This window comes from Diabrotica undecimpunctata, chromosome 7 (genome assembly GCF_040954645.1).
Source record: "Diabrotica undecimpunctata isolate CICGRU chromosome 7, icDiaUnde3, whole genome shotgun sequence".
Classification (NCBI taxonomy): Eukaryota; Metazoa; Arthropoda; class Insecta; order Coleoptera; family Chrysomelidae; genus Diabrotica; species Diabrotica undecimpunctata.
The window spans coordinates 15,678,755-15,691,174 of record NC_092809.1 but is presented as its reverse complement, the minus strand read 5'-3'; the positions used below and the strand labels follow the sequence as shown (position 1 = coordinate 15,691,174).

Genomic DNA, 12,420 nt, shown 5'->3' with positions numbered 1-12,420 from the left:
TATTTGCTTTCTTAGTATTAAGAAATCTCTTTCGAGAATGAGAGTATGTTGCTCTTGCCTCAGATTTTTGCCGACAACATAAGTAAATATAAATCGAAACGCCGAAATGCAATAAAAACTCTCGTTGAGTGTCGAAAGGTATTTAATCATTGTAATTTGGGTCAGATGGTTAGTTTTCTTAATAGTTCGAATATCATTTTTATCTTGGCATAATTATGTTATTATTTAGATAGTACTATATTCTCAAATAAAAGCTGTACTGAATAAAAAAATATAGTTATGGATCAATTGTTTAATCAGTGACAAATCTAGAAATTTTTGTCGGGAGGCGGGGTCATGGGTCTTAAGGGTGATTTTGATATAGGATTTAGATGATTTTTGTTCCTTTCAGTAGCTGATCCCAGAATTTTTTGTTGGGGGGGGGACAGTCATGGGTCTTGAGGGTGATTTTAATATAGAATTTAGATTTTTGCACCTTTACGATTAATATGACTTGTGCCTCATGTGAGGCAACCATTTTCTCAATAATTATTTTAAGCGATATATTAAACCAATGAGCAGTTATTAAAACCCAAATACCCTACGGGTGCAAAGAAGGGTAGAACGTTAATTGGTCTTAAACTTAAACCAAAAAAAAAATAATTTAAACTTACATATTTAATAACAGTAAAACCAAGTGTACAAGACTATTAAACCAAAGAAAATAAATATTAAATACTAAAAAATGAAGAACTGTCAAATTAAACTAGGTATTTTAAAGACAATTAATTTAAATCCACCTATCCTATAGCTACAAAATCAAGAACAAACTAAGGCTAAATAAGTATTGTAACGAAATATTTTGCCTACCTCAGGGTAAGAACATGCGGGTAGAAAATTGGGGACAGAAACTATGCGGGTGAAGGTAGGGCAAGCAAAATAAACGCTACTTATGCGAACGGCACTCAGGGGTTAGCTGGAGAGCTGGGGTCGTGGATAAGTGAACGGCAAGGGTTCGGATTTGGGCAGATACAAAAAAAAAGAAACAAAGGGGTTACTTACGTAAATCTCCTGGACAATTGGGCAATTAAGACAACAAGAAAGGGCTTCTAGCTATTTTAAAGGAAAGGACGCCGCTTCGAAGAATCCTAGACCTGCTGAATTTAGGAAAAATATCCCTAAAGTAAAAAATACATAAAGGGTTAGGAGATTTTCTAAAATAAATACAAACAATGGATCAGAGAAACAAATCAAACGTTTATTTTTGTCTCAAACAAACAGTTGCACAAGAAGCATACTAAATAACATAATAACAAATTTAACAAAAACTTACGTGCTTATCTGTTTACAAAGGAGATTGCTACAAAAATCTTCGAAATGGTTCCTAGGTTATTTATTAATATGGCCAAATTAGATTATTAAAAATTAAGGATATCCTTGTTTATGAAAATATCTTAAAATTTAATCTTATTTATGATAAAACTTTAAATATTACAAATTCTTTTAATGGAAGCAATTATCAATTAACAAAAATAATGTCTATTTAATTTGGAAAAATTAAAATGTTAATTGTAACCTTAATTCACAAACTTTGCCACTTAACTTTGAAAAAAAACTTGCTATCTCTGGGATTGGAGCTGCAAGGACAAAACTCGCTGCTGGAACAAAAAGGAAACCATTTCCCTACGCAGGAATGAAGATCTGACGTAGATGGGGCTAGATCAAGTAGGCAAACGACAACAAAGCTGGTGGGACATCCTATATAGTCATTTTCAAAATTTCTTCAGTTCCGGTGTACTGCACAAATCTTACGATGATTACTCTGTTCTAAACTGCCATTATGCAAAGAGTATTATCACCTTAACCGGTCTTAAGACATAACACAAATAAATTGAATCGACTCCCGATTCAAAATCGCCCAAACATCTTTCTAGCTTGAAATCTCTTGCTTGACTCCCAATGCGTTAGATTTTACAAATTCAACCAAAATAAATTCCCCTCGCGTCTCACAGCTAGTTTGTGGTCCACGAACCTAAATAAACAATCTGCCCTCCACTTGACCTCGTTCTTAGCAACGAACCGACAAAAAAACATTGAAATATTCTCAGCTTTATTACGTTTTAGAAAAATTGAATACCTTAATATTAGGGGACTCGAATGTAAACAAATCGTTTTCAACGACAAAAACAACTAAATACAAAACTTGATATTAGGAATCTCAACTTAAAATGCCATAATATATTGATCGTTTTAAAATTCCTTAATAAGAGACAAACGCAAATAAACAACTCAGGAGCGTACTACAAAACTTAAAACAGAATTTATATTATTATATAGATATTAAATATTAACAAATTTAAAACGCTACTGTATAAACCAAAGTTAAGTCATTTAAATGCAATAACTCAATGTAAAAACGCTCAATTTGTAAAAACATTCATTTATTCCTTATTGCTATACAGAGTGGAAACATGGACTCTCGGAATTACAAGTATGAGGCGCCTTTGAAATGTGTATTTTTCGAAGGATGGTAAAGGACAGAGTACGTGACCAACAACGAGGTGCTGAGAAGAATGAGGACTGAGAACTTATAAATATTGTAAACAACAAAAAAACGAGTTATCTAGGATATATTGACAGAGGAGAAAAATATAACTTTCATTGACTTATAATGGAAGGGAAAGTAGAAGGAAAAATAGGTTTAGGAAGGGGAAAATGCTCCTGGCTGAAGAATGTAAGAGACTGGACAGGCGTGGACACATATTCGATACTAAGAACAGCTCAAGATAGAGAGCAATTTGCTGTAGTTATTGCCACCCTTCCGTAATGAAGAAGAAACCTTAAGCAAAAGTGTAAACAGCGTTACACTTTTGCAACAACGAATCGTCAGCAATAGCCGGCAACAAGTGGTAAAGAAAAGTTTAGTGATTAAAAATACTATAAGTATAAGATAAGTAAATATTATTTAATTTTATAAAATGTATTCTTTTCGCCTATCCGATTTAGCAAATTGCTCTATGATTGCATCAACATCTATAGAAATTTCAGGATGCATATTGATTAGTGCTAAATCAGTTAACCTTTCCTCCGAAGTTCTATTTCTAAGCCAAATCTTTAGACGCTTAAGCGTAAAAAAACTACGCTCAGCTGTGGCTGCACTGACTGGCAGTGTAATTAATATTTGCAGAAATATTCTGATATTTGAATACATGTGAATATCGGAGTTTTCTAATACTTCTAATATAGAATCAGGAAGTTTTCCATTATTGTGCACGACTCTTTTCCACTTTTGAATCCACAGTGAAAACTCTTGTTCTACTGTGGAATATATAGCCAATAATATCCTGAAAGGTGTTAACAATTTATTTTAATGCGACTTTATCTTTTGGTGTGTTACCAGTTTTAGGTAAAACAACTCGAAGATTAAATAGATTCATAACTTTCGGTGAAAGTCGTTCTTCTAAATCAGTTAAGATATTGTCTAAAAGGGGTAAATAAACAGATCTTCGGAAATATTCTTTGCAAGAGTTAGCAGGTTGGTTTTGACGACAGGTTTGACGAGAAACTATACGAGACATCTTCAATTCAATGTCTAGTTGTTTAGCTATTTCCTTTATTTATAGTAAAGTTTGCTAAAAACATATTCAGCATTTGATCTTTTATTTTGAAGAATGCATTTATTGTCCTCTATGGCCTCAGTAGCTTTCTCCAAATCTAATTTTGGTGACTGAAGAAGACGTCTAAGTGATACAGTTGTACCTAAAACATCACTAAGACAAATTGCTGAAATGAGAAATTCTGGGCTCCTGATAGTTTGCATTAATGAAAACTAATTCGTAGACAAAACTGAAGATAGAAGAAATACCTAATACAAAATAATAATGTGCTGATTTCGAGCGAAGAGTCATGTCATGTACATTGAATGAGCAATAATGTGTGGGCGGTAATTCTATCTCATCGATAATCGAACGATTCTCTTGCACTCAAATGACGAATTGACAAAATATTTAATCGCGTAACTCTCGCGGAAGTCGGGATAGCGTTAGTCGAGGTATTACTGTATTCAGAATTGTTAATTTTTTTAAAGAGCAATGTAAAAAGGCCTCCGCATAATTCTACACTTACCCCTAGAATAAATTAGTTTGAATCATTTCAACTCTTGACTTCCTGCTTATTGGGATAGGGCTGATGGATTTTAAATTATTATTTTTAGGATCATTCGGTTGATATTTTATTTTGTTTGAGGTGGGGGGGTCATAACCCCCGTAACCCCACTTAGATCATGCATACACACACTGTGTTTAATGCATATTTTTAAAATTTACCTCATTTCTTGTGTTAACTTCACACATAACATGTATCATAACCTAAAACATGTGACACACTCAAAATTCCACCAAAAAAAATTCTAAATAAATATCTGTCTGTTTCAATTCGTGTATTTCCTAAAACAAAGTAAGTGTAAACAATTTACTAAAAACTGATTGTCACTAAAAACTTATTGCTCTTAAAAAAAACCTTTCGATGAAAACCTGCCGAAAAGCATTTAATTTTCTCATTCATATATTTACTTCCGGATAGAGAAAAATGCAATGCATGTAGACGTCTTGATAAGTATGTTTCACTCTTTGTCAACACATTTGCTGGTGATTGGGAAAGAAAAACAAAACACTTCGTCCACCCGCCGAACTTTATTGGTTGTAATATGTTCGTGTCCAGACTAACGTCTTCCCTTGACAGATAAGAGGATTTTCTAGCGGAACAAAAGGACTTAAAGGAGATGGGTTATTGTGTATATTACTGATGGCATAAGGGAGGAAAAAGCGGATTAGGTAATGTACAGGGCGGAAAGATTTTTGCGAAATCTACGTTAAAAAAATATGTGTTTTGCCGAAAAGAAATAAAGTCATAATATTTATTCTGAAAACTTTATACCAAAGTTAACGATTTTACTGCATTTATTTTCTAGAATGTACCAATATGCAGATTATGAACATTTTTTTATTATTTGAAACCGCTTCAACCACAAGGGTTATTAGCAATGGTCGATTTTACAGATAACATAAATATAAAAAAAAACAAAGAATACAATTAGATTTTGTTGATTAGTCCTGAGGAAACCAAAAAGAGTATGGTACAATTGTGGTCACTATGTTCACTTTCATGTCTTTTATTGTTGTAGGTAACTGTTTATGTTGTCTTTCAAATGCGTACAACGGACACTCCCCTAAAGTGATGTAGTGTTAGATCACTATCACACGCGTAACACAAAGGTTTGGGTTGGTTCTATAGTAGGAAATCATGTGTGATCTTGGTGTGTCCTAATCGTAGTCTGGAGATGATAACTTGATCCCTTCTTTTCATAGGTAGCCTCCATGGTAGGACAGTTTGTTTTATGGATCTTTTAAAGGGATAAAGTCAACTTCGAATGATTTATGGATATAGACACCTCCACTAGCATGGCATCCAGTAGTTCTATTCTTAAAATATGGTGTATAGTTTTTAAGATTGTGACACGAATTTCCTTTGAAATTTGTTTCTTGCAAACATAGGATGGGTGGATGAAATTTATTTATAAGAATTTTAAGATCTTCTAAATGAATAATAAATGGAATAATAGAATTGAAAATATTTAATTAATAAGTCTCCGGAGAGGAATCGCTAGGATCATAGGTAGAAATATTACTTAAAATTTGTTTTGTTAATTTTTTTTTAATTCTAGAACAAAGGGATTTAAGATATCTTGGACTTAACATAGAATGTATTTTCTTTTGAAAGTCTATCAATCCTTCGATATCCTCTGAGTAAGTTCTGGTGACACTGAGAGGATCTAAAGAATTATGCGCATTTTCAAAGATGTCAATAAGTTCTTCCTGTGTTAAGTATCCATTGTTGGAGTTTTTTTTTGAAGAATTGACTGGTGCATTTGATAAGATCTTCTACTAGGTTTCTGTTGTTTTCTTGTTGAGTTTTTTGGTTTCTTGCTTCGTGGATTCGGTTCAACGAAGGCATTTTCGTTATCTCTTATTGGGAGGGGGATATTATTTCAGATACGTTTCGTTTAGGGTGCTAGAATGAGGATGTATCTTGATCTAAGGTATCTATTCGAATCTCATTAGGTAGGTCGCAATTTATCGGAGTATGCTTCTAGAGTATGCTTCTGATTTTTGTAGAGGTTTCAACCTCAGCAAGAGAGGATTGTGTGGAGGACTTTATCGAAAAAGGAGCTGATTGTTGTAATGTAGTTTCAGTCTCAATAGGAGAGGATTGTGTAGAAGGAATTGTCGAAAGTGGAGCTGATTGGTGTACTTCCTGTAGAGAGTTTAGATGAACAGTATTTTGGTGTTTGAAGGAGTCTGATTATTTTTATTGGGACACTGAGATGTAAAATATCCCTGCTTCTTGCATAACTAGCAAGATTGCTTTTCGATGGAAAAGAAAATTCGATAGTTGTTATCCTCATGGTTAATTAACATAGAATCGGGTAATTCGACTAAGTTAGTTGGCGGTATAAAAGTGTATCGTCGGAACCTCAAGATATACTTGAATGCTAGATTTAAAGTCCCTATCCTGAGAAAGTCAATTGGAGTTATTACGTTCTGGATTAACTACTACTGTCCCATTGTCGTTTGCTAGAAACTCATCGACTGTCTGTTCACTGGTAAATACAAATACGATCGTTTAAAATTTTATAAATAGAATGTATTTTTCTGGGATCGACTTTACAAGTTACTGCATTAAGGTAAACTTCAATATTAGAGTTTGGGAGTGAGTGAAGTAGAATTGCTTGTTTTTTTTTTGGAAATTTATTTGTAGTTTGATTAGCAACTGAAATTCGTCAGGAAGTCTGACAATAAAAACCTAAACCATCTCATATTAATTAAACCGTAAAACATCCAGCCAAAAAATTGTTTTATATAACTCCATGTTGGAACAGCGTTTGGGACACAGAACTCCAAAAATATCCGCCCCAAGGGGAAGCGATTCTTCAACAGGACTCCGTTCCCTGAAAATTTTCCCAATTTTTTGAAAATAAGAAGATTAATCTTTTAGATTTGACCGGTAATACGTCAGACCTTTACCTCATTAAAAATTTATGGGCCATTTGCAAAATTAGACTGTGCAAAATCGACTGTACTAAAAAATAAAAATAATAGAATCTGTTATTCATCTGGGAACTGTCAGAAGCTAGTAGAATCTATGCCAAAACGGGTAAAAGCAGTAATTGTAGCCAAAGGGAGACACATTTCCTATTAAATGATGGAAGTTTACCTTTAGAGTTTTGTCAAAATATAATTTTTTTCTAAATAAACTGTTTTTTCATTACAACAGCCTATGATTCCATTAATTCGCACAGTACTGTATTCTCTTCTGGGTTTTCTTCTTCCCTAGTGTTCTAATTTTCCTCCATTGATATCTCGTTTTCGTATTAAGAAGCTCATTTAGAATTCAGTTTGGTCCATAGTAATCACTACTATTTGTGAGCATGTCAATTCTTTCTTGTTAGTTTAGTTCTATATCCTTTTTTTGTATCTAATTGATATTTTAAAATAGTGTGAGTTGTTGTAATTTTTGTAATCTTAGTAGAAGAAAACCTAAAGATTCTGATTGCAAAAATATAATAAGATGTAATTAAATTATACCAGAAAACTGTTAAAAACGAAGTAATTAATTTAGTCGCATGTGTATGGCCTGCTAATGTTTATCGCAAATTAGACATGAAACTGCTTTTTAACTGTATTTTTAAAAGAATCTTGTGATTTTAACGATCAGTACAATCGTTACAGTAAAGCCAAAAATATATTCGCCAAGAAAGTGAGCACAATAATACCATTATCTCATTATTTCACTTAACAGCACAGTAAATTCCAAACTCAAACAACGATCGACTCATAAAATCGACTAATGACGAAACGGCGTTATCGAAAAGGGATATAAATTGGACATAACCTATCAAAGTGTCTGTAACCGAGGTTTTGAAATGTGTGGCGGATGTACAGACTCAATAAACTTGCTTCAAACTGGACAATGGATTTATGAGTGCAGGATGTTTGGCAATGGACCTTAAATCAGATTTATATTTAAATGCTTTTGCCAAATTTCGATTTGTCTGTGGGTTGTTTGTCGGTATAGTTATCGCTGATCCAATATTTTTAGAATAAATAACTTCGAAATCAATGATTTTATAATTTACAGAGTTTCGCGACAAACTTTTGCAATGCAAAATAATCATCATTTAATACAACAATCTATTTCCCCAATACTATTTTTAAATACTTATTTGTAAAACTTTTAAAAATGTTAAATTACATAATATATGTTTGGGTTACTGAAATAAGGCACGTGTTTATATTTTTTAACGAAATTAGCAAATAATACATCAATTGAAAGTTATTGTATCACTCAAAATGGTCGTTTTGTCTGGATTAATCAAATACAAAAGAACTGCTAAGGATATTAGAAAAATACACAAAACTGTATACATTAACTAATTTTATATTGTTTGTTTTCAGACTGTTTACACCTGCAGCTGTACAGAGACTCCAAAGACAGATACAAACAGGGCCAAACCAAAGCTTCCCTTTCGCTGGAACATTTTCTGGGATTGGAGACTGGTTTTACTTTAGATAAGGAATCAAATACGGTAGCTATATTATGTCAAGATGTCGTCGTTGTTCTAGCATTTGACAATCGGGAAAGGCTTATGCAATGGCAGGTAAGAAGTTATAAACATACAAAGAATTTCATTTTTAAGATATATATATATATATATATATATATATATATATATATATATATATTTAACGTGATTATTTCGACCAAAAAAAAACAATTTAATGCAGAAAAAACAAAGATTTTTATTTAATATAGACCACATACCCGATATTTCCAACATACTTATATATATATATATATATATATATATATATATATATATATATATATCTATATATATATATATATATATATATATATATATATATATATATATTTATCCTTTTATAGTGATATTTTTTAAGGACTACTGTATAAATCGACCTATACATTAATTTAACACTTACTTAGTTATCTTAATATAAAATGGAAACTTCATCTAAAGCGAAAAAGCTGAGAGTTGTCGTTAATTATTTTCTTTTGGCAATTATTTTTATCCAGCTTTAAATAGATGTATATTTTATTGTGAACATATTTGTATATCTTTTAAAACTAATTAATAACATTAAATATAGTTAGGCAAGGAAATACTATTTCATTAATAAATTTAGTAAATAATATTTTTTTATTTACACTTTACAACTAAGTGTATGCGTCTCTACTGGATAACTCCAGTATCATCTGCGATATGCTCCTACTAATATAAAATGCATAAATGCTATAAAGGGAGACCAAATCCTGAGGCAGATAAGCTTACTTCCAAAAATCAGCATGAGTATAAAAATAGTCATCCTCGGCATACTCCAAGCAGAAACAGACCGGTTAGGACAAATTTCAGAAGCTCAGTTTGGTTGCCGAGAAGACCACTTCAGCGAGCTACAAGTACTTACACTGACACAGTACATATCAGCCGGTTTCAACGATAGACAATGCAAAGGAGCAGCCTTCCTGGGCGTAAGCAAAGCTTTTGATAGTGTCTGCCATAAGGAATTAATATACAAAATTAGAGGCTATGGATACAGTGGGGCCATGACGAGACTGATCTCTTCTTACTTGGACAACCGGAGCTTAAGAGTTCGGATAGGACAAGTTCTATCTGAACTCGAATCTCCGGAAGCTGGAGTACCACATGGAGATGTACTGTCACCACTATTGTATACAATATAAACCGCCGATGTTTCAAGAATACCTGGAACATTACTCAGCCTATAAAGCGACAACACAGCGATAGCTGCCAAGCATAGACATGTAGACATCGTTGAACAACATTAAAGAATGGAGCGTACAATGGAAAATTACCATTAACTCAGAGAAAACGCAAGCGGTGATCTTTAAAAAGAAACATCAACACCCAGAGGAGCAACTGACGGTGTAAAACAATCCCATCGAATTTAAAAGTAATGCTAAATACCTGGGTGTTATAATGAATCAAGAACTAACTTTTAAAAAACATGTAGACGTCACACTACGAAAAGTCAATAAGGCAACAGCGTAAATAAAAGGACTCGCAGATAGAAAAAGCAAATTAAGAATAAAAACTAAAATAAATATCATCATACTGCCTATATTAACATACGCATCTCTCTCATAGGGACACGTCTGCGAAACAAATAAGAAGAGGATACAAGCGACTTATAATAGCAGCCATTAGCAGTCAACGTACCCAGCCAGAATAAAACTCACAGAACTGGAAAACCATCCAAGTCCAATATTGCGAGAAATAATAAGGTATGATGCGTTCCATCAATGGAAACACAAACGTTTCAAACAGCAGATACTGGCATAAACGCAAATATGTAAAATCAGAGGGTAGTTCGTAGCTATATCAACGTAGATGCCCACAATTACTGTGTCATTAATAAAGATATTTTTTTCATACATCCTTCAAAAAACCACAAAAAAATATAAAAAACGACGGCCAACAAAAAATTTTTTAAAATACTAACAAAAACCGGCGAAAGCCAACAAAAAAAAATTAACAAAAACCAAAAAACCCAAGTACGAAGGACCCAAACTCTCTAGCACCAAGTCACAGAAATGGGCGAAACCCAGAGCAGAGACTGAAGCAAGCAATTTTATATTCGCGGATAGTGTCACAAGAAGATAGCAGGTATAAAGCGCCTTACACTAGCCTGCATTGATCGGTTAGAGAACCATGTTGTAGTTCTTGTACCCAGGAATCCCACATGAAGAGCATTTTGGGTAATAGTGTGCACCGATGGTCTGGAGAATTGGAGCGCGATGGAGTGATTTCTGTGCTTACCCGAATTAATACACCGCGCTCCAATAAATTGTAACACCCGAACGTCATTTCAAGGGGTGTACAGTCTCTCACGCTGGGTTCAATTAAATTGCTTGCTTGCTGGGAGACCAAACTTTAAACCATCTTGAATAAAATTTGTGAAAATTGCTTTCAGTTTGAGTAACTAAAAGACACCAAAATAGCATAATTATATTAAAGTTGATTTTATGCATATGCTATTTGCGAATTTTATTTCTTTTTTTTTTGTTTCTTTCACTAACGGATAATTTATCTTAATTTAATATTAAATACTAAACAAGAAGTCCAACATTAAAACATTGTGTATTTTTTAGGTAAAATTAAGTTCCCATTTGAACGACGGTCCTCATTTCTTAGTCCTAGTGTCTTCCGCACCACCAAAGTCCAGATTGCCTCCGGGTCCTGCTCGGTTGCACGTTCAAGAAAGAGGATTCTGCCTAACTACGGGAGTTCCGCCCAGAGTGGCTGGTCAGTGGCTTATTAGTAATTTAAGGAGATATGGGGTAGTCGAAGGGCGGTTCTGCTTCGAAGGGGGTTCAAGGTGTATAAAGGGTGAAGGGTTGTACGTACTACTTACAGATCAGGGAGAAGAGATCACGACTACTTTAAAGGCGGCGTCTGTAGGAAATTTGCATTCTTCAAGGAGAAGGCCTGTTTCAAGAAATATGTCAGGTAAGTTGAATCAAGTATCACCATCATAATCTGGTATCTAATAGTCATAATTGGTTCTCTATTTATATGCACAACTCTATGGCTAATGACTCTAATACCACTATATCATTTATAGATCCCATACTCATATTATTTGCCTGTTTATTATTTGCATGTTAACTTATATTTACCAATATATTAGTAGTGATATAAGTATAAGGATAGTATAGCACAATAAGGAGCAAATTTCCATTGTATTGAGAAGTAGCGAAGACGTAGTAGGTTGCCGTATATTATTGGTAATAACACCACTGATTTTCTCGATAGCTTCTTAAGTAATTATCCTGTTATCAAATCATAGCCAGCAGCTTTCTCAGGATTTAGAATTTTTATGTCAGATGAAGAGATAGTTGACATGGAGTTGCGAGGTACATTCTAATATCATCATCTTCATCGTTATTAGGATCTGGTGCTGAGAATATAGTTGCAAGATGCTCTGCGAATATCAAGTAGATATGAGAGTACAATCTGATCAATTCTAACCCATAGGAAAGGTATTGCTTGTCATGGGAATACACAACTGGCGAGAAGACACGATTGACCAAAGTAGGTGAAGGCAAGTCGTGCAGGCAGGCAGAATGGTTGTGAAGTTACAGAGGTAGAGATAGCTAGAGATAAATTATTTTTATTGTAACAAGGAAAAGACAGTTAAGATTTTATTTCACGTATAGGGAGCTTGCGCATCCGTTTATACGTATTTCAGCCCAATAGGCATCATCAGAACGGCTTTCGCAAGCGCTCTGAACGTGAAATAATTCTTCTCTGTCTTAGGAAGCAACTATAACATGGCTTCG

At 33.6% G+C, this 12,420-nt stretch overlaps 1 protein-coding gene across 1 annotated transcript in view; it reads left to right on the top strand.

Annotated features, from left to right (window-relative positions):
- LOC140446283 (uncharacterized) overlaps nt 1-12,420 on the top strand; it is a 235,446-nt gene that overhangs the window by 215,041 nt on the left and 7,985 nt on the right. The window contains 2 exon segments of the mRNA XM_072538819.1: nt 8,493-8,695; nt 11,230-11,587. Of these exon segments, the coding sequence (XP_072394920.1) occupies nt 8,493-8,695; nt 11,230-11,587 (561 nt within the window).